General features: G+C 34.0%; 1 protein-coding gene across 5 annotated transcripts in view; it reads left to right on the top strand.

Moving 5' to 3' along the window:
- DPYD (dihydropyrimidine dehydrogenase) overlaps positions 1 to 20,314 on the top strand; it is an 833,094-nt gene that overhangs the window by 265,556 nt on the left and 547,224 nt on the right. For 4 of the 5 annotated variants that reach the window (XM_059375481.1, XM_059375484.1, XM_059375483.1 and 1 more), the window contains one exon: positions 3,129 to 3,216. In XM_059375481.1, coding sequence (XP_059231464.1) covers positions 3,129 to 3,216 — 88 coding nt within the window. Of the gene's footprint in view, positions 1 to 3,128; positions 3,217 to 19,448; positions 19,691 to 20,314 lie in introns of those variants that run through there. The other variant, XM_059375485.1, reaches the window with a different exon arrangement.

The following is a 20,314-nucleotide window of genomic DNA, read 5'->3' as shown; positions in this document are numbered from 1 at the left end:
AAACTGCACACACACACACCACATCGGGGAGGATAGGGGTCTTTAGTGAATTTTTCTGCTGAAGCAGTAGATAAACTAAACCTAAAGTCAGGGATTCTGAGGATCACTTCCATGAATTAAGCCATCAGCAGGGCATTCCACAGCTCAACTTTGGAGATGGCGGTTTTACTCTTTTTGCTAAAACTTTATTTAGAATGTTTGGACCTAGAGTTTTCTTTTATGTCTTGCCTTAATTATATATTGGTTTTAAGGTTATTTATTTAATAAAATAAACAGTAAAACTTTCTATCTCTACAATGAGAAGTAGTTTAATAAAAGAAAAATCTTCTTCTTTTTTTTTTTTAATATTTTATCTATTTATTTGACAGAGAGAAATCACAAGTAGGCAGAGAGGCAGGCAGAGAGAGAGAGAGAGAGGAAAGCAGGCTCTCTGCTCAGCAGAGAGCCCCATGCGGGACTCGATCCCAAGACCCTGGGATCACGACCTGAGCCGAAGGCAGCGGCTTAACCCACTGAGCCACCCAGGCGCCCCAAAAGAAAAATCTTCTTTAAAAATTTAGAATAAATTGTAATTCAGAAACTTTGGTATTAGGTACATTTAGTAGTGTTTAATTCTAATATTAAACACTAATATTAACACCCTCTGCAGTTAGTGTTTAGTTCTAATATAAATACACACTATTAGATGCTATAAAGCACCTTTAATAGTATGTGCTTACTTGATGTTTTAATTTGTTCTGTAATATTTTATATGTTCCAGAGTTCTGAATGTTAGTTATTAATCTCACTTTGTCCTCTCCTTATAAACTTCCAGACATTTATTCTATCTCCCAATATAAAAGTAGATTAGTATTTTAGGAGAACAACATGGCCCTGTATGACACAATCCCAGAGATCTTCTTCTCCTACTTTCTCTTTCTATTCTTTGCTTTGCCCTTTATATTCCAGAAACACTACATTTCCAGTAGGTCTAAACATGCAATCTGTTTTTCTATGCCTTTGAAGATGGTGCCACTTCTTTCATTCTCTTTTTACCTCAGAAACGTAAGATCACAGTTGTTACTCATGCTGGCTCTGTAGTTAGACTATAGATGCAATCTTGATAAATGTTGCCTAAGCCCTCTTGCTCCTTAGTATCATCATATGTAAAATGAGGATACCAATACTACTTCACAAGGCTAATTGTAAGGATTAAATGAGTCTATATATGAGGTATTTAGAAGAAAGCCTTGCACTTAGTTAAGTACTCTGTACCAGGTATTTTAGATTACTGTTTCATGGGTAAAGTTTGTTCTTACTCTGTGATTCAGTTTAGAGGCTTTTGTTTTTAAGAACATGCTATCTTCAGAACCCAGAGAAGCCTACCAGGTGTTATGCCTCCTTCTCTATAGTGGTAAGTGAGAATAAAATTGCAACCAAATATTTTACTTTAGGAAGCCTATACTGTCACACACCTGACAAGTAGACATCTCAACTTTAATCCAGTGACTGGTCCTTGATCTTCTTAGGAGTCATTGTCTGCCCTCTCAGTGCATGTGTCTTAACAAAGTCTCCAACATGCTAGCCACCTCTTGCTCATGCTGTCCGATACGCCCGGTGTTCTCAGTGTAATGGATCACTGTGATGTTCTGTGGGATGGACAGATAGTTTCAGATTACATATATTATTACAGCAGAGAGTCGACATATTCCTGAGGCAAAACTATAAATGAATATTCTTATCTTTCCCCTGTGAATGGGAACTCTTTCTGATTCCTTTTTCGCAGAAGCAGGATGGAAAAGGATACCCCATGCAGTGTACCTGTGGCCTTATTAATCTGCTTTAGCAATAATACCACATCCGTCACAGAAACTGCAATCAGGGCTGCTCTTTGGTTGCGCCTGCAGTAGTTTACAGTTATTCTTCAGGAATCATCTGGTCTCAGTAGGAGCCAGCCTGGTGAATTACAGAGAAATATAACATGGGCCACCACCATCTCTCCTCATCCTACCCACCCCAGGATATGGTGGTGTGTTTGATTTACTCTCTCGACTGGGATTTCAAAAGTTCTCTGGCCTTCCCAATTATTGTAGCTGTTATGGCTCTTACTGCACAGACCAGCAAGCGACCCAATGTGGGGATTACTTCAACTGACAAGTATAGCAGTTTTGCTTATGCAGTTGAATACTGGGGGAAAGATCACTCCCTAGGGCTATGATCTCAGTGGTCCCACAGGGAGCCAGAATTTTACTAGGGTCCATTTTTTACTTTTTCCTTGTAGTTCCCCACTCTTGCATCTCTAGGTATATATGTCAGTGAAGAATCCGTGTCCCATGTCCTTGAAGCATGTGATTATTTGTCCTTTCTCCAGCTTACAGTCACCTGGGTAAATGGTCATAGTTCCCTTTGGAGAGGGACTAAGGGAATCATTACAGTATTAATATGACAGGTTGTTGCAGGGTCCTTCTTCCTGGGGACTTGGCCACCCTCTGCAGTTAGTAGGTTCCAGATCTGAAAATCGGCTCTTGTCTGGGAACTGAACAAAGAATCATGACTTTTAATAGTGGTGTCTATCCTCTGCCTCCCAACTCTATTCATCTTCCATAGACAGTGTCCTCTGTCAAAATTCTATTATTTTAAAAAGCCCTATTAAAATCCTTGTACCTCTATTTATTCTCATCCTGTGAACTCAGCCATAACGAATCTCTCTGTCCTCTTGAATTCCTGCAGACATGTGCTGATCACACTTTGTTTTATATTATATTTATTTATGTACATCTTTTGCACAGATCTTCATTATACATTGAGGCAGAAACTGTGACTCATTTATCACTTTATTGTTTAAAGTGTCCCACATAGTACCTTGAACACACTAATCAAGCTATGAAAGTTTACTGACTTGATTTTAAATACACTAGCTTTTCTTCTGCTACTTCATTAAAAGGCAAAACTGCATTTAGTCCTTAAGCAAGATATGTTAGTGTTCTACTTATATACCGTTTTGTATATGTAAGCCTATATACTTGAAGACAAAAATATGTCTACATGTATATGGAATTTTTTATATATCAAGTTTCTGTTCTTTTTGATGTTAGAGTTTTAATTAATCAAATGCCAAAACATCATTATTCAAACATTTTTTCTTATAGATAATTTGTGGCAAAAGCCTTTCAGCAAATGATATAACTCTTAGCACTTTGAAAGAAGAAGGATATAAAGCTGCTTTCATTGGAATAGGTGAGTAGCTTGCTTTTAAATATTTTTTCTTTGTAATTTTTAAAAAATTTCTTGACTGTGTCCAGAATAACTGCCTGCAGACATTTCCACAATAAAAGTTACATCTGTTTGGAGAGCAGACAGGAATGAGTGGCTAAAGAAAGTTTTCTATTTATAACTGTGTTGTCTCACCTTCACTATGGGTAGACAGTGCCAAGACCATTTTTAACTTCCCCTTCTCTCCCTATGCCATCATTACCAGTGAACATCTCTAAAACACAAGATGTTCTTCAGTCTTGCCATGGAAGCTCAGAATTTGGGCTTCATGATGTCTAGATGCTGTGGCTTTCTCTTTATGATAAAACCAATTGGCCAAATAGATAATAAAAGACAGAATTGGCTTGGGTTTTGTTTGTTCTACTCATCCTTTCCCAAAATTTCCTAAAGAATTTTCATATTTAGATGAATTTTAAAGATGCTCAATTATACTTCAGAAAGTCACACGGACAATGTAGAGCTTCTAAGACACTTCACGTGTACCATGGCTGCCTGTTTTGTCTGCATGTTACACAGAGCTTGAGTGGTCTCCCTCTTTCTCCATTCACTTATTGTTTCACGGAAAGACCAGAGAGAGCAAAGAGTTGATTTAACTTAGTCTTTGTCTCATGAACTTTGTATTTATTCTTTCCTGTCCCCATACCGGGGACCATTATGGCATACAAACTGAACAAGTCTGTCCTCTTGTCTTCCAGCTTGTCTTTGCTTCAGTTCACTTTCCTTAAATGTGAATAGCTAAATAATAAAGCTACATGCAATGAAAATTGTTCCACTTCTTTGAGTGATCTCACACTGGATAACATTTGTTTTGGGACTGTCCTTACTCAGATCATATCTAGAGTGAAGTTATCAGGAATGCTTCTTAGTCCACTAAATTTTTTTTAACAAGATGCCATGTATTCTCTTACTAGGTAATTGCTACCAAGTCTAAGACGATCTCTGTCCCTCTGTTTATATAGATGAAAAGTTATGGAGAGGAAAATAAATTTTTACTGTAGCTTCTAGCTTCTAAATGTCTGTAACGAACCTCCTTCCCTTTGGGAACCTGAGTCATCACTATTTCTCTATATTATCTTCATTCAAATACAATAATCACAGTGTAGATCAAGAATAGGGATGAAAGGTCTGACATTTTCATAGGTTTCATTTTTAAAGGCACTACGCCAACTTTGGTTTTACTTTCAACGTACGTTTTTGTATGGTGAATTAAGATACAAGAAGTAACATAAAGAAATAAGTCAGGCACCTCTGAAGTATATTCTACTAATACCAGCAATTTTCGATCAGTAAGTTGCTGTTACTTTCAATAAGTACAGGTTCAAAGACACTTTGTGAATAATGAATGGAAAATTTAGTGAGGCAATAGGTATGAAATTTTGGTGATGTTTTCAAAATAGCTATTTATAATTCACCATTCTGGTTTTCTACAGCAGTTGTATAGAAAAGATAGGTTTTCCATTGATGGAATAGTATATGTTAATGCAGTTTTGTGATCTCTACAAATGTTGTCTACAAAGAATCTCTGTATTGGAGAGATAAGTGCCAAGTAAATACATTGAAATATCTCCAAATTATTGCATAATCAGATTATAATAAAAATTTGAAACAATTAAGTGGTTTACCGGTCTGAGTGGTTTTAGCTGTAAAAATATCTTCCATCTGTTAGAATCAATAATATTTTAATTTTTTTAAAATTTCATTCCATTAAATCCCCTTACGTATGTTATTTGATAATGCCACATCCGTTCACAATACTCCATTTCACTCTGCACTGAGGTGTGAATCCTGCATTTAAAATGTGGAGTCCTTTCATATTTATGTTGCTGTGCATTTTCACGCTGGGAAGTGAATCTTTTGACATTTTGGTGTAGTGATGTGTAGAATGCAGTTATGTTCTATTTCAGTATTTTATATGAAATATATACGAGAAAGTTTCATCTTGTCAAAGAAAAAAAAAAAGCTCCTGTCTATAGAAGACAAGTAGCGTTACCTCCAGGAATTGTTTATTTGACACTCTCGATTGCCGAGTTGGGAATTTATGACCTTTCTATTACCATATAACTGCCTATTACTTGGACAGCCTCACATCCTTACATGCTTTTGTTCATTAACCATGCTTCTATATTGTAATTAAACTTCACTCACTTCATCTACCTTTTTCCACTCAGTTTGGAGAATTCAATTTTGGAATAGGACTTCTACATTATTTAGTATGTGGATTTGGTCACTTTTAGAAAGGAAAATGTGGTTCAAACAATATATATGTTTAGTCTCTCTCATCTAACAGCGTGAACCATCCTCAATGCTTGACTTCCATCTTTGGTCAATAGATAAGCCACTCTGCCCACATTCCTAACAAAAATGGGAAGTAAGGAAGAGAGCTCTTTTCCTTTTAAGTTTATGACCCGGAAGTTGCACATATCAGTTTTGTTTTTATCTCACAGTCCACAGCCTGGTCACATAAACATGCCTAGCAGCAGAGGATGCTGGGAAATATAGTCTCTATTTGGGTGGACATATGCCTTCATTAAACTTCTATTACTATAGGGAAGGGAATGTGTGATCAAAGTAGAGATTGAAAAGAAATAAATGTCTCTATGCCAAATGTGTGCATCATCATTGGTATTTAACACTTATTCCCTGAATAAGGAATCCATTCTTAGAACTTAATGCTTACATATTGTTTGCTTAGGTCACTTAATAAAAATGAAGAATTTTCTCTTTCTGTAGTTGGAAATACTATTTATAGATCATCTATATTCATAAATATTGTCCATTCTATGTTAGTTTGTCTGAAAGAAAAAAAGCCTTTTTTGTGTTAAATAAGACTTATGAAGGACAGCTTGATAAATTAATTGCATTAACAAAAATATATTTTCATGTTTCCTGATTTTTTTTTTAAGATTTTATTTATTTATTTGACAGACAGAGATCACAAGTAGGCAGAGCGGCAGGCAGAGAGAGAGGAAGGGAAGCAGGCTCCCGCTGAGCAGAGAGCCAGATACAGGGCTAGATCCCTGGACCCTGGGATCATGACCCAAGCCAAAGGCAGAGGCTTTAACCCACTGAGCCACCCAGATGCCCCATCATGTTTCCAGATTTTTAACAATACGTATGATATTGCTGGTGAAAGTTGCTCACTTTCAGGTTTTTCCCTAACTAATGCTAACAGAGTCCATTAAAGAAATCATCACATTGAATATATACCATTGTGAAACTTACATCGCTTTACCCATAACAGCTTTAGTTTCTTCTAAGTGAAACAAAGATAAGTGATACAAAGCTCTGTATCTTTTTCTAACCGGAATGAGTTGTTTTGAGACAATTGGGATTTCTTAAAAGACTAATTTTTTTTTTTAAATAAAAGCACTTGCAGAGTGTGTTACTATAAATGTTCAGAAATAAGTTAGAACATCTACTGTGCAAGGCTTTTTCAAAGTATTTGGTCATTCTCTTTGGTTGGTATTGAAATCTATATAATGGATTCCAAACATTGTTCCTTTTTTAATTTTACAAAAATAAACACAAAAAATAGAAAATATCTAAGTGTGTTGCTCATCGTTAGGGTAAGTGTTAATTTGTGAAAAATGTTTTCAGTTTAGTGTGTATTTGTTTTGGGTGTGTGTGCTTGCACATCTACCCTGCATATTACAAAAAAATGTATTTTTTAAAATGTAGTGTTAATAGTTAGTGTTTGAAAACCACTGATTTATGTTGTAAAGATCCTGAAATACTAATTGCCTTTTTCCCATACCATGCCCAACACTTATCAATAAGTAATTGATGAGTGATATATGTAAGTTTTTAATAACTGCAGTATTCTAGGCACTGTGGTAAAAATACAGAGAAATCAAATTCAGTTTTTAGCTTAATTTTAATTCAATCATGAAAATTATAAGAGATTCAAACAGAACAATAGTATATAATTTGAGGGGTGTGATGTAGTCAGAGCGGGCTGGACATAAGTATAATTTTTTTCTTTTTTCTTTTTTAAAGTTCTTTGGGTGATTTTTTCTAGAGTCAGGTTTTAGAATATCTGTTCTAGATGACTGAAGAGTTGACTCTTTAGCCTTTGCTTCAGAGAAGCCCATGTTCTTTCCCTTTTCCTATAATTGACCTCTGGTATTATCAGAAAACATGGCAGTGGTGAAAAGATTAAACAAACATATAAGGGAAGGATCATCCACTAATACACCCTCAGATAAATGGGGAAACTTTGTATATTCTTCTGATGAGGTTTTTTGATTTTTGGTTTTTTTTATATTTTTTTTCCTGAATTTTTGATTTTAATACTTGGGAGAGAGAGAGGATTACAGAGGAAATAGCAGTAAAATCCATTATTGCAGTCACAATAGACACAAAGGGAGCAGGAACCTCAGGAAGATCTTATAGAGATAATCACTGTCTCACCACCAAATGCTTAAATCTGTATCTATTCCAAAGATTTCTCTTGAACTCACTTTTCACTATACCATTCCCCACCCTTACTGATAGTGGACAACTGCTGTAGCCTGCTAACTAGTTTCCCCAGACATCATTATCCTTACAACAGAAATAGTGATCTTTCTGAAATGAGAGCTTGTGATTCCATTCCCTCATTAAACCCTCTCTCCTTTGCCATAGCTTCCTATTTCCTTTGGGATAGAGGAAAACCTCCTTAAAATAAGACTTTCAAGGCTCCTCATGATTTGGTCAACATTGAGCTTATGTCTCCAGTCACTTTAAGTGTTAAATTGTGTGTTTCAGCCATCTTGAACTGTTTTCAGTTTTACCTCATCTAAAAAATTTTTTCTCAATATTTGGACATGGTGTTGCCTGGGCCTACACCTGTCATTTTCTTATTTCAATTGTTAGCCTACATGTTCTTTTTTTCTACTTCAAATAGTACTCTTCTAATGATCTAACCCTACCCTCACTCTTTAGTCTGGATAAATGAAGCTACTTCCTTACCCTAATTCTCACACCACTGTGTTTTTTTTTTCCCTATCTGAATGTCCAGACTAAACTATATACTTTATTATAGCACTTCCCTGTGACTAGTTACATGTTTGTTTTAGTCATTAGAAGTCAAATTCTTGCAGGCTGAATATTCTTTCTGGTTTGTCATTAGATCTGCAGTGCCTACAAAAAAGTCTGCCACATACTAGAAACTCTATAAGTATTTTTTCATTATTGATTTTTAATGCAACTCTTTTAACTATTTGCCAAAATAAATTGATAGGATATTGAAACATGTTGGCAATTTGGGGGGGTACTACAATATTTGGCCAAACCTAGGAAAAAGTAGATATTACATTATTATAAAACTGATATTGTACTATAAATGAACTAAGTAGGATTAGTAACACTGATGGTAGTGATATTGGTAGTAGTAGTAGTAATAGCTAAAATACTGCATGCCCAATTCTTTTTTTTTTCTTTCAGCTTTTAATATAATCTATGCCATTAACTCTTAAAATGGCCCTTAAGTGGATAAGAAAATAAAGATTAAGAAAGCTTTAAGGAAACTAGGAAATGCAACTAAAACATGGAAAATGGAAAATGGGTTTTAGAGAAAGTCCATAGAGAAGGTATAATGTAACAAAAAGGGAAAATGTAACAAATGCAAGCATCCATATTTGAACAGCAAAAGCTGTTACAGACACAATGATTGAAGGCCAGCAAGTTATCCGATGACACCTGCCTATGTTGAGTTGTCCAATTGAAGGATCATGAACATGGGGACTGCATACTCTTGAAGAATTCTTCTTTATATTTAGCCTCACTTTTCTTACTGTTACTACCAGTTGGCTTTTTTCCCCAGTTACCTTAAGAAAATATTTTTTAAATATGATGAGACTCAAATATTTTAACAGCTGAAGAAGAGATAATTATAATTAAGAAAGTCCATTGAGAAACTGTGGTATTAAATTTGCTACATTGTGGCCTTTAGTTAAATCTCTTGTGCCTTCTTAGAGCCAGAATTCTTCTCTGTAAAATTTATTCTTAATTAGCTTCTTAATCAGGAGTTTCTAAATTGTACACAATTATGTATACTTTCTATTTATTTAGCAGAAAATGGAATAAGGTTTTTAGTCCACAGTCTTCTGTCCACAGATTAAAAACTGAAGTTGTTTAGGGATTGTGCACAATTATAGTAGATTATTTTAAAGTAATAAAACTAATTTAATTTTTAAGCCAAAAAAAAGGGCATGATTTTGACAGTCCACTTTTTAAAAAAATTTGTAATATTGTCTAATCTAGTGTCACTTATAAGTACTCAGGTATAATTGTGAGATGGCTCCCAAGAATTCAAAAATGAGGGAAATGGAATTCCAATTGAGAGTCCATTAAATCATCATTTAATGAGTTCAAGCAAAGCCCCCAGAAGGAGATAAAATAGATGTAGGGTAATTATTCTTTGATCATATTAACATATCTATAGAAACTGCATCTTGTTCTGCAGAAGCAGGTAATAAGGACTGGTCAATTTTGCAAGTATAGAAAGGAAAAAAAAATCTGAGGAAATATTGGTGGTATCTCTTTAAACACACCTGAATAAATGGACTTGGAGTTCTTGGAGCCCATATCATGAAGATAAACAGATAAGTTGCTTTGCTTTAAAATGTCCTTGTTCTGATTCCAAGTTCACTAAGTTGGCACTAATTCTGGAACAGTTTGATTATATTAGGAGACAATGCTAATCATGTCAGTCAGAGTAATCCTGGTCCCCATGGTGGTTATCTCTGTTGCTCAAAATCATTTTGCTTCTCTTAGGAATATGGTACTCTAACATGACGAACTTTCCAAACCAGGTAGGACTTCTTAAAAACAAGTTGTAACTGTCTCAAATATTTTTAGTGGCTGTCACTGCTTTCAGAATAAGTCCAATTTTCTTTGTATGACTTTCAACAAGCTATAATAGCTGTCCAAATCTACCCCTTTATCCTTAAATCTACTACTTTATAGATCTTTCTTGCCACCAAATATCTGGATATCCCTCAAAAGTAACCTGTACTCTTCTATCATTATATCTTGGCTCATAGTTTTGACTTTACTGAGAAAATTTTTTAGTCTGTCTCCATATGGTAAAGTCAATACTTACAATATTCATCTCAAATGCCACTTCTTACATAAGACACTCATACTCATCCTGCAAAGATAAATGTTTATTCTGTGTTCATATATAGCAAAATGTTTTCTACGTCATTTATAGAACTGAATATAGTTTTCCTTTTATTATTTTTGGTTGTGTGCATATACCCACTCCCTTGCCCCACACACAAGCACAGTATATCAAAAGCCTTTGAGTGCAGGGATTAGTTTTTTAAAATTGTTGTATTTTACAGGTTAGCCCATTTTGTAACATGAATATAGTATTACATCAGTAACATTTTTTGAAGTAAAATAATTGGAAAATTGGAATTTTCTTTTTATTCAAAAAGAAAAAAACAACAAAGGAAGAAGTGAAAAACAATGTAATAATTTCTTGGGAAGTTTCAAACTATTTGATCATTTAGCTCTTTTTTTTAAAGTTATCTATCCTTCCAAGTATCTTTCTTAGATACTTGGATACTTAGATACTTGGTACTTAGATACTTTCTTTTTTTAAGATTTCGTTTATTTATTTGACAGAGATCACAAGTAGGAAGAGAGACAGGCAGGGGAATTGGGGGGTGAGGGGATGCAGCAGGCTCCTTGCTGAGCAAAGAGCCTGATTCAAGGCTCCGTCCCAGGACCCTGGGATCATGACCAGGCCAAAGGCAGAGGCTTTAACCCACTAAGCAACCCAGTTGCCCCTCCAGGTATCTTCTTATAGCTTTCTTGCACTCTCTCTCTCTCCTTTTTTTTTTTTTTTTAACAAAATACAAAAGACATATTCATGGTTTTGATTACTTACTCAAAGACAATGAATTAAATTCTAAATATTACAGTTCATGTCGTTCTTACACTTATATCTTATCATTGTATTAAGTATTATACTTCTGTGCTGAATATTAGGTATTGTCTTTGAGCATTTTGGTAAAGGTACTGTTATTTGCTCTAGGGTATTTAATAAGCATTGTATGATAAAAATGGTGGCATAAGAAAATCCTTTTATTTACCCCCTGCTGGTAGAATTCCTGGAATATTGTAGATTTTCCTAAATATCAATTGTATTATTGATTTAATTAACTGAAATATTCTATTTCTCCCATTTAACAGTAAAAAAGGATATAATTCATTTAGCCAAGAGGATTATTTTAAAATATTCTATATGCCATATTTTAAATTAAACATTTGTATGAATGTAAATTTTATTTTAAATTATTGAACATTTTTATCCTCTGAATTTCTTTTTTTTTTTTAAGACTTTTATTTATTTATTTATTTGACAGAGAAAGAGAGACTGAGAGAGAGGAAATACAAGCAGGGGGAGTGGGAGAGAGAGAAGTAGGTTTCCCACTGAGCAGGGAGCCTGATTCATGCCTCCATCCTAGGGCCCTGGGATCATGACTTGAGCCTAAGGCAGATGCTTAATGAATGAGCCACCCAGGTGCCTCTGGGTTTCTTTTGATGGAGACATGGAGGGATTATTATTACATATATATGTATATATATGTAATCTGTATATGTATGTGTATATATATATTTTTCATGGCATGAAAATATATTTCACTTATATTAGTTATTTAAAGAAGGAGGGGAAAACGTTTTTTTTTTTTCATTTTCATTGTTCAAGCACTACCCTTTTTTTTTTCCCCAAATAGTTCCCAATAACTTGATCAACTCTTGAAGAGCAAACAATTGAAAAGGGACGCCTGGGTGGCTCAATTGGTTAAGCATCTGCCTTCAGCTTAGGTCATGATCCTGGGGTCCTGAGATCCATTCCTGCATCTGGCTCCTTTCTTTCTCTCTCTCTCTCTCTCAAATAAAATCTTAAAAAAAAAAAAATCAAAAAAAGAGTTGCAAAATTATTGAACTAACCAAAACGTTTTCTTTCAACTGCTGCTTATGGCTCCTGGTTACCTTTTTTTTTTTTTTTCCCCCTTCATGGGTAAAAAATATTATTTGAACTTGGAAGGGGATATTGTTGAACATACACTGTGGGCATTGTGTTGGATTCTTTTTTTTTTTTTTCCCCCACAAATGTAGTAATCATCATGTAGATCTTAAGTTGTCCTCTGGAAGTAAAATGTTGATGTTGAAGAATAAACTTTGAGATACTTAACAAAATTAGAAGTCACTGAGATAGTGGGTTTTGTCATACAAGAATCAAGGAACATCAAATATACAAACTCTTCCCCATAAGTCCCCAGTTCAATGAAGTTGAATCTGGAATTCATGACATTCAATACATATGTATGCTATGTTTGTGGTTTCTAATTAGAGCTAGGAGGCATACCACTAGATACCTTTGTTCACACTATAAACTGTACAACCCAGCTTATCTTACACTTTTACAAATCACTATATGCAAAATCTGGTAAAATTAGGGCCCCCATTACACACAAGGAAAGAGGGATTAATAAGAGAAGCATGAAAAATGGTATGGAAATGGCAGAAGTTGATGCAAATTAGAAGAAATTAGGTATATTTCTACATATGCTTCAGATTTCCATCTACCAGTAATCTTTCCAAAGAATAGGAATGAGAAAATTTGCAGGCTAATTTGTGCATCTTATTTATGACTTATTTCATATTTATATAGGTTGGGCTATACCATCTTTGGCTAAGTAGCATTAGATCAAATTCAATAATATTATTTTCATTGACATTTAAATAACACTTTCTTTGACATGAGATACTTAAAAACAGTATGTTTTAAAGGAAGATGATTGCTTTTAAGAGGAGACTTCATTAAGACATTTTAAGTAATAAATCTGTTTTAGAAGAAATTCAACTAAAATTCATATCAAATCAGGTTTTCACCAATCCTGCCTTTGAATTTTTTAAGGGGCGTCTAGTGAAATCATATTGTCCTAAATTCCCAAGGCTGTATTGTGTGACACAGATTTACCTAAATGAATAAATAGAAATCAATGGGATAGAACCTAGTTTGGTTATCCTTTCTCAATTGTTAAACTCATATTTCTTGGCAATATTATTTAAATTATAGAAGAATTAATATATGGGGAAAGAATACTATAATCATAATTAATTTACATTATTAACTCAAATAACATAATCCTTTAAAGTAAATCATTATCTGTAGTTACTATTGACATTTTAGAAAAAATTTTTTAAAAATTTTGATTTATTTATTTTCTTATCTCCAAATACATAAGAAATCTTGATGTGTTTTCATCTTCTGATTAACCATGCAGTGCCACCTGGTGTGCAGATGGAAAGAATATTACACATCAGAGGCTCTGTTCACACCCACCCTCCCAAACATAAACTTAGATGGCAGAAAGTTAACAGATGTTCACTTTGCTAGTGTTATGGAGATAAATTGCACATAAAACTCTTAATTCATAAATTAAATTGGAGAAGAAGATATTGGTACCTGGATGAATCAAAGATTATGTGAATATGTCCAGTTTAGTGGAAGAAAGTCATACTTAATTGGAAAATAGCTTTCTTGGATCTCTAAGTTCCTATTTTGTGTTTCTACACTTTGTTTTCTTGTGTATACAATATTTGTGTTTGTTGAGCCTTAGTATCTCCATTTCACTGATAAATCTGTCAGTGCTAGAATAGAATGTTTCTTTTAATTTAACCACTGAGTGATCATATTTTAACATATATTGTTATACTTCTACCATATATATGTCTCTGGCTGTGTTTAGGGATAATAGTTTGCAAAATAAATTTAAAAGGCTATTATTTATTTAGAAAAACAATGAAATACTTTTATGCAACTAATAAACACAAATTTTGTATATGAAAATATAATAAATACAGTTACTTAATTTCTTAGAGTATTGGCTAAATTTTTTTGCATAAATTAATTCTCAAAATGTAATATCAGATTGATATTGGTGATATCTCCATTTCCTGTATGTATAAATTGTGTCAAGAGATGTTAAGTAATAGGCTCAGAGTACAACCTGGATAAATTGAGGTACATCTGAAACTAAAATGATACTCTTATCCAGTCCTGTAAACTGGTGTTACTTATAAATAATTATTTTTTCTTAATTTATATATTTCCTTTTTAAAATTCACTTTTTTAAATTGTGGTAAAATACACATAAAGTTACTATCTTAACCATTTTTTAAGTGTACACTTAGGGCATTAAGTACATTCATGTTTAATTAATAGAATTGATAAATCCCCAGCCAGATTTATCTCCCCCAAATTTAAATAAATAAAGGAGAAGAGACCCAAATAAATAAAATCATGAGTGAGAGGAGATATCACAACTAACACCACAGAAATGCAAACAATGATAAGAGAATATTATGAAAAATTATATGCCAATAAATTGGGCAATCTGAAGAAATGGATACATTCTTAGAAACATATAAGCTATAAAAACTGAAAGAAGAAGAAATAGAAAGTATGAAGACCCATAACCAGAAAAGAAATTGAGTCAGCAATCAAAAATCTCCAAAAAAGCAAAAGTCCAGGGCCAGTTTCTCAAGGCAATTCTACCAAACGTTTAAAGAAGAGTTAATACATATTCTTCTCAAACAGCTCAAAAAAATAGAAACGGAAATTAAACTTCCAAACTCATTCTACAAAACCAGCATTACCTTGATCCCAAAACAAAACAAAGGCCCCACTACACTGAAGAATTATAGACCAATATCTCTGATGAACATGGATGCAAAAATTCTCAATGAGATACCAGCAAATCTAATCCAACAGTATGTTAAAAGAATTATTCACCACAGTCAAGTGGGATTTATTCCTGGACTGCAGGGGTGGTTTAATATTTGCAAATCAATCAACATGATACACCACATAAATAAAAGAAAGGATAAGAACTATAGGATCCTCTCAGTAGATGCAAAAGAAAGAAAGAAAGAAAGAAATTGACAAAGTGCAGCATCCATTCTTGATTTAAAAAAAAAAAAAAAAAAAGCCCTGAACAAAGTAGGGATAAATGGAATGTATCTCAACATCATAAAGGCCATTTATGACAGACCCACAGCTAATATCATCCTCAATGTGGAAAAACTGAGAGATTTTCCTCTACAGTCTGGAACAAGACAAGGATGTCCACTCTCACCATTATTATTTAACATAGTATAAGGAGTCCTACCCTCAGCGATCGGACGACAAAAAGAAATAAAAGGCATCCAGATTGGTTAGGAAGAAGTCAAACTTTCACTATTTGCAGACGGCATGATACTCTATGTAGAAAACCCAAAAGACTCTACCAAAAAACTGTGAAAACTGATACAGAAATTCAGTAAAGTCATGGGATACAAAAATCAATGTACAGAAATCTGTTGCGTTTCCATATACCAATAATGAAACAGCAGAAAATGAAATCAAGGAATTCATCCCAATTTATACCCAATTGCACCAAAAGCCATAAAGAAACCTGGAGTAAACCTAACCAAAGAGTTTGTAAAAGACCTGTAATTCCAAAAACTATAGAACACTTGATGAAGAAATTGAAGATGACACAAATAAATGGATAAACATTCCATGCTCATAGATTGGCAGAACAAATATTGTTAAGTTAGCTATAGTACCAAAAGAAATCCACATTTAATGCAATCTCTATCAAAATGCCACCAGAATTTTTCACAGAGTGAAAAAGAACAATCTTAAAATTTGTATGGAACCACCAAAGACCCCTAAAAACCAAAGCAGTCCTGATAAAGAAAGCAAAACCTGAAGCATCACAATTCCAGATTTCAAGCTGTATTACAAAGCTGTAATCATCAAGACAGTAAGGGACTGACAGAAAAACAGACACATAGAACAGTGTGATTCCATCAGAATCCTAGAGGAGAACACAGGCAGTAACCTCTTCGACCTCAGCTGCAGCAACTTCTTACTAGACGTGGCTCTGAAGGCAAGGGAAACAAAAGCAAAGATGAACCATTGGGACTTCATCAATGTAAAAAGCATAACAGAAGAAACAATCAACAAAACTAAATGGGAGAAGATATTTGCAAATGACATATCTGATAAAGGGTTAGTATCCAAAGTCTATAATGAAGTTACCAAGCCCAACATCCATAAATAAAATAATCAAGATAGAAGTGGGCAGAAGACATAAAGAGACATTTTTCCATGGAAGACATACAGATGGCTAACAGACACATGAGAAAATGCTCACTATCCCTCACCATCAGGGAAATACAAGTCAAAACTATGATAAGATGCCCACACACCAGTCAGAATGGCTAAAATTAACAACACAGGAATCAAGAAATATTGGCATGGATAAGAACGGGGAACCCTCTTACACCTTTTGTGGGAATGCAAAATGGTGCAGCCACTCTGGAAGATAGTATGGAGGTTCCTGAAAAAGTTAAAAATAGAACTACCTTATGATCCAGCAATTGCGCTACTAGGTATTTACCTGAAGGATACCAAAATGGTGATGCAGAGACACATAAGCACCCTGAGGTTTATACCACCTTTATCAACAATAGCTAAATTATGGAAAAAGCCCAAATGTCCAATCGACTGATGAATGGATAAAGTAGTGAAGATATATGATCTCTGTCTCACACACACACATGTAATAGAATATTATTCAGCCATAAATAAAGAATGAAATCTTGCCTTTTGCAATGCTATGGATGGAGTTAGAGTGTATTATGCTAAGCAAAATAAGTCTGTCAGAGAAAGACAAATGCCATATGATTTTATTTATATGTGGAATTTAAGAAACAAAACAGATGAACATAGGGAAATTAAGGAAAAAAGAGAATGAGACAAACCATAAGAGACTATTAACTAGGTGTGCCTGGATGGCTCATTTGGTTAAGCAGCTGCCTTCGGCTCAGGTCGTGATCCCAGGGTCCTGGGATCCAGCCCTGCATACAGCTTCCTGCTCAGTGGAGAGCCTGTTTCTCCTGCTGTTCTGCCTTCTTGAGCTCTCTTTCTATCTTTTGGCTAAATAAATAAATAAAATCTTTAAAAAAGGGGAAAAAAAGAGACTATTAACTATAGAAAAGAAACTGAAGGTTGCTGGATGGAAGGTTGGCAGGGAATGGGCCAAATGGGTGATGGGTATTAAGGAGGGCACTTGTGGTGGTGAGTATCAGGTTTTATATATAAGTGATGAATCACTGAATTCTACCCCTGAAACCAATATTACACTATATTTAATGAACTAGAATTTAAGTAAAAACTTGAAACAAATAAATAAAATCCTCTTTCATTAGGAAAAAAGGAGTTTTCTTCCTGATATTATGCCTATATTATTTTTAAAAAATATTTATTTATTTTAGAAAGAGAAAGAGAGCATGTGCACCATGAGTAGGAGGAGGGGCAGAGAAAGAGAATCTTTAAGCAGTCTGCCCATTGAGCAGGAGCCCAGTTTGAGGCTTGGTGCAGGGCTTTATCCCCTGACCCAGGAGATCATAACCTGAGCCTGACATTTAACTGACTGAGCAACCCAGGTGCCCCTGCTTATATTGTTTTTTTAAAACATTACTAACAAGTAAACTTGCTGTTTTTGTTTAGTTCTTGGTTGCAACGTTTTATCCTTTTAAAGTAATTTCAGGAAATAAGTACATACTTAATTTCACAGAGAAAAAACAAGAACATATCCAAATTAAAATCATAGATGGAATTAAGTACTGAAATTAGTTTTCTATGAAGTGATTGACAGTTCTAAAGGTATAATCTTAGAAATTGCGATTAATGCTAGTTTTGTGTTTTCTCATCAGTTTTTGATAAGTTAAGAATAAAGGAAACATACACATACATAACACAATAAAAATCTGCTTCTAGGATAGGACTTGATCTATGAAATCTTTGTACCTTTCCCTTCTACTTTATTTATTTCTCTCTCTCAAGTTTTTTATTATAAATTCTAACAAGTAGCACCTACCAACTCAGCCAGGAAGTAACAAAGAGCCATTCAGACCATAGTTCCTCTTATTCCATGTGCTCAGGGAAGTAAACTGGTCATTATTTTGGTATATCCTTAAATTTGTCTGCAAGTGTATCCATCATTTCAGTGTAAAAGATAAATGTTTGTTACGTAGCAAAGTTTATTAAAGACCATAGAAAAAGTATTATTGATAAATGATTTGATACATTCAATTAAATACTAAGTAGAAAAAAATGTGGATATTGAGTAGAATTTGTGATTTTCTTAATTTTAAGGATAGATCAGGTAGAAGTGCAATTTTCTGTACCAAGTGATAGAGCAAAACATGTTTCAGTTTAGTATCTGTTTGACACACTGTAAAAATATATTGAATTCAGGAATGATCAGTTCAATATTGTTCTTTCTGACTTAAACTGGATTCAAGCTTGCCTTTATGCTACTTTGAAAAATGTTAAGAAAAACAATAAAAACCAGGGTGTTAACCAAGATTAATAATGAAAAATAATATTATCATTTTTTTGAAAGTATAACTAGTTATTATACTAATTACAGTTGATAATTGAGCTTTATGGAAGCTAAGGTGCTGCCCCTCATGCTGTCAAAAATCCCTGTATAACTTTGACTCCTCTAAAACTTAAGTACTAAAAGCCTGTTTTTGACCAGAAGCCTAACCAATAACATAAGCAGTCTGTTAACACATACTTTTATACAGGTACTGTATTCTTATAAACAAAGTAAGTTAGAAAAAAGAAAATGTTATTAAATAAAACCATAAGGAAAAGAAAATATGTTTATAGTCCTGTACTGTATTTATTGAAAAAAAAAATCCATGTTTAAGTGGACTCATGCCCTTCAAACCCATGTTGTTCATGGGCCAACTGTACTAAAACAATATTTTAAGTATGCAAACTGAAGTTATTTTGTAAAGAACATCACCCTAACATAATCAAATAAATTATTTGAATTTTTAATATGTATGTATGTATATGTTCCTCTGCTACTGACTTTAGACATATTGATTAATAGAATACTCCAGGGAAAGTTGGATCGATTTTATGTGTCTTTTTTCCCCTTCTGAAGCATTTTTGGTAGCTATTGACCCGAATTTCTGGTGGGAATATTCTGGGCTATTATATGGCATCCTATGAATTAGAGAAGAGTGACTAAATCTCCAACGATTGGTCCAACAGTGAACTTTCCTATTAAAATGGTACATATTGTAACAGGTTTGGCCCTAAAATGATCTTATGTTCCTCTCAGACTGTTTTTCCGGTGCACCTGAGTGGCTCAGTCGGTTAAGCATCTGCTTTCGGCTCAAGTCATGATCCTGGGTCCTGGAATGAAGCCCTGCATCTGGCTCCCTGCTTGACAGAGAGCCTGCTTAGTCCACTCCTCCCAGCTCCTGCTTTCTCTTGCTATCTCTCTCTTTCTCAAATAAATAAATAAAACTTAAAAACAAAAACAAAAAACCCCACCTGGTTTTCCATTATATTTAAATGTGTTCTTTCCCCCCTCATATTTGTGTGTTTGTGTGTAGGGGTGTACGCATATTATGCTTATATATATGTTATGAACCCATCCCTCTTGGTTCTTGGAGTTTGGGGGGTTTTGTTTGTTTTGTTTTCTGATCTTCCGGCCTTTTGCTAATTACAGTCATCTTTCTGAGAAAAGGAAACTTGAGGAGAATAAAGTGAGAAAAGAGTTAAAATTGTTAAGGCAACATTTTCATCCCATGGCTCTTTTTTTTTTTCTTTCCTATAGAAGGAGAGTAAGAAAGCTCGTTTATAGATTTTAAAGTTTCCTAATACAGCTCAGAACAATACACAAAATAAGGTAGAGATTTTAAAAAAATTTGACTCAACATTATATTAAACAGTATATATAATATATGTCATATATATTGAACAATTAATTAAGCATTATATTCATTTTTAATAGTTTAGCACACATAGCTGTATATTTTTAAATTGTGCCCATACAACCTTAAAATGGTATTGGAAAAATCTAATATTTGTGAGTTGTCTTTACAATCCAAGTCTGGCATCACTGACAAAATATTAACAGACATATGCTGAAGGTATTAACAAACATAAATGGCTTTCATTCTCATAATTTTTTACAATGCT

This window comes from Mustela nigripes, chromosome 14 (genome assembly GCF_022355385.1).
Source record: "Mustela nigripes isolate SB6536 chromosome 14, MUSNIG.SB6536, whole genome shotgun sequence".
Lineage (NCBI taxonomy): Eukaryota > Metazoa > Chordata > Mammalia > Carnivora > Mustelidae > Mustela > Mustela nigripes.
The sequence above is the reverse complement of the archived record's forward strand: the minus strand, read 5'-3'. Positions and strand labels throughout refer to the sequence as shown.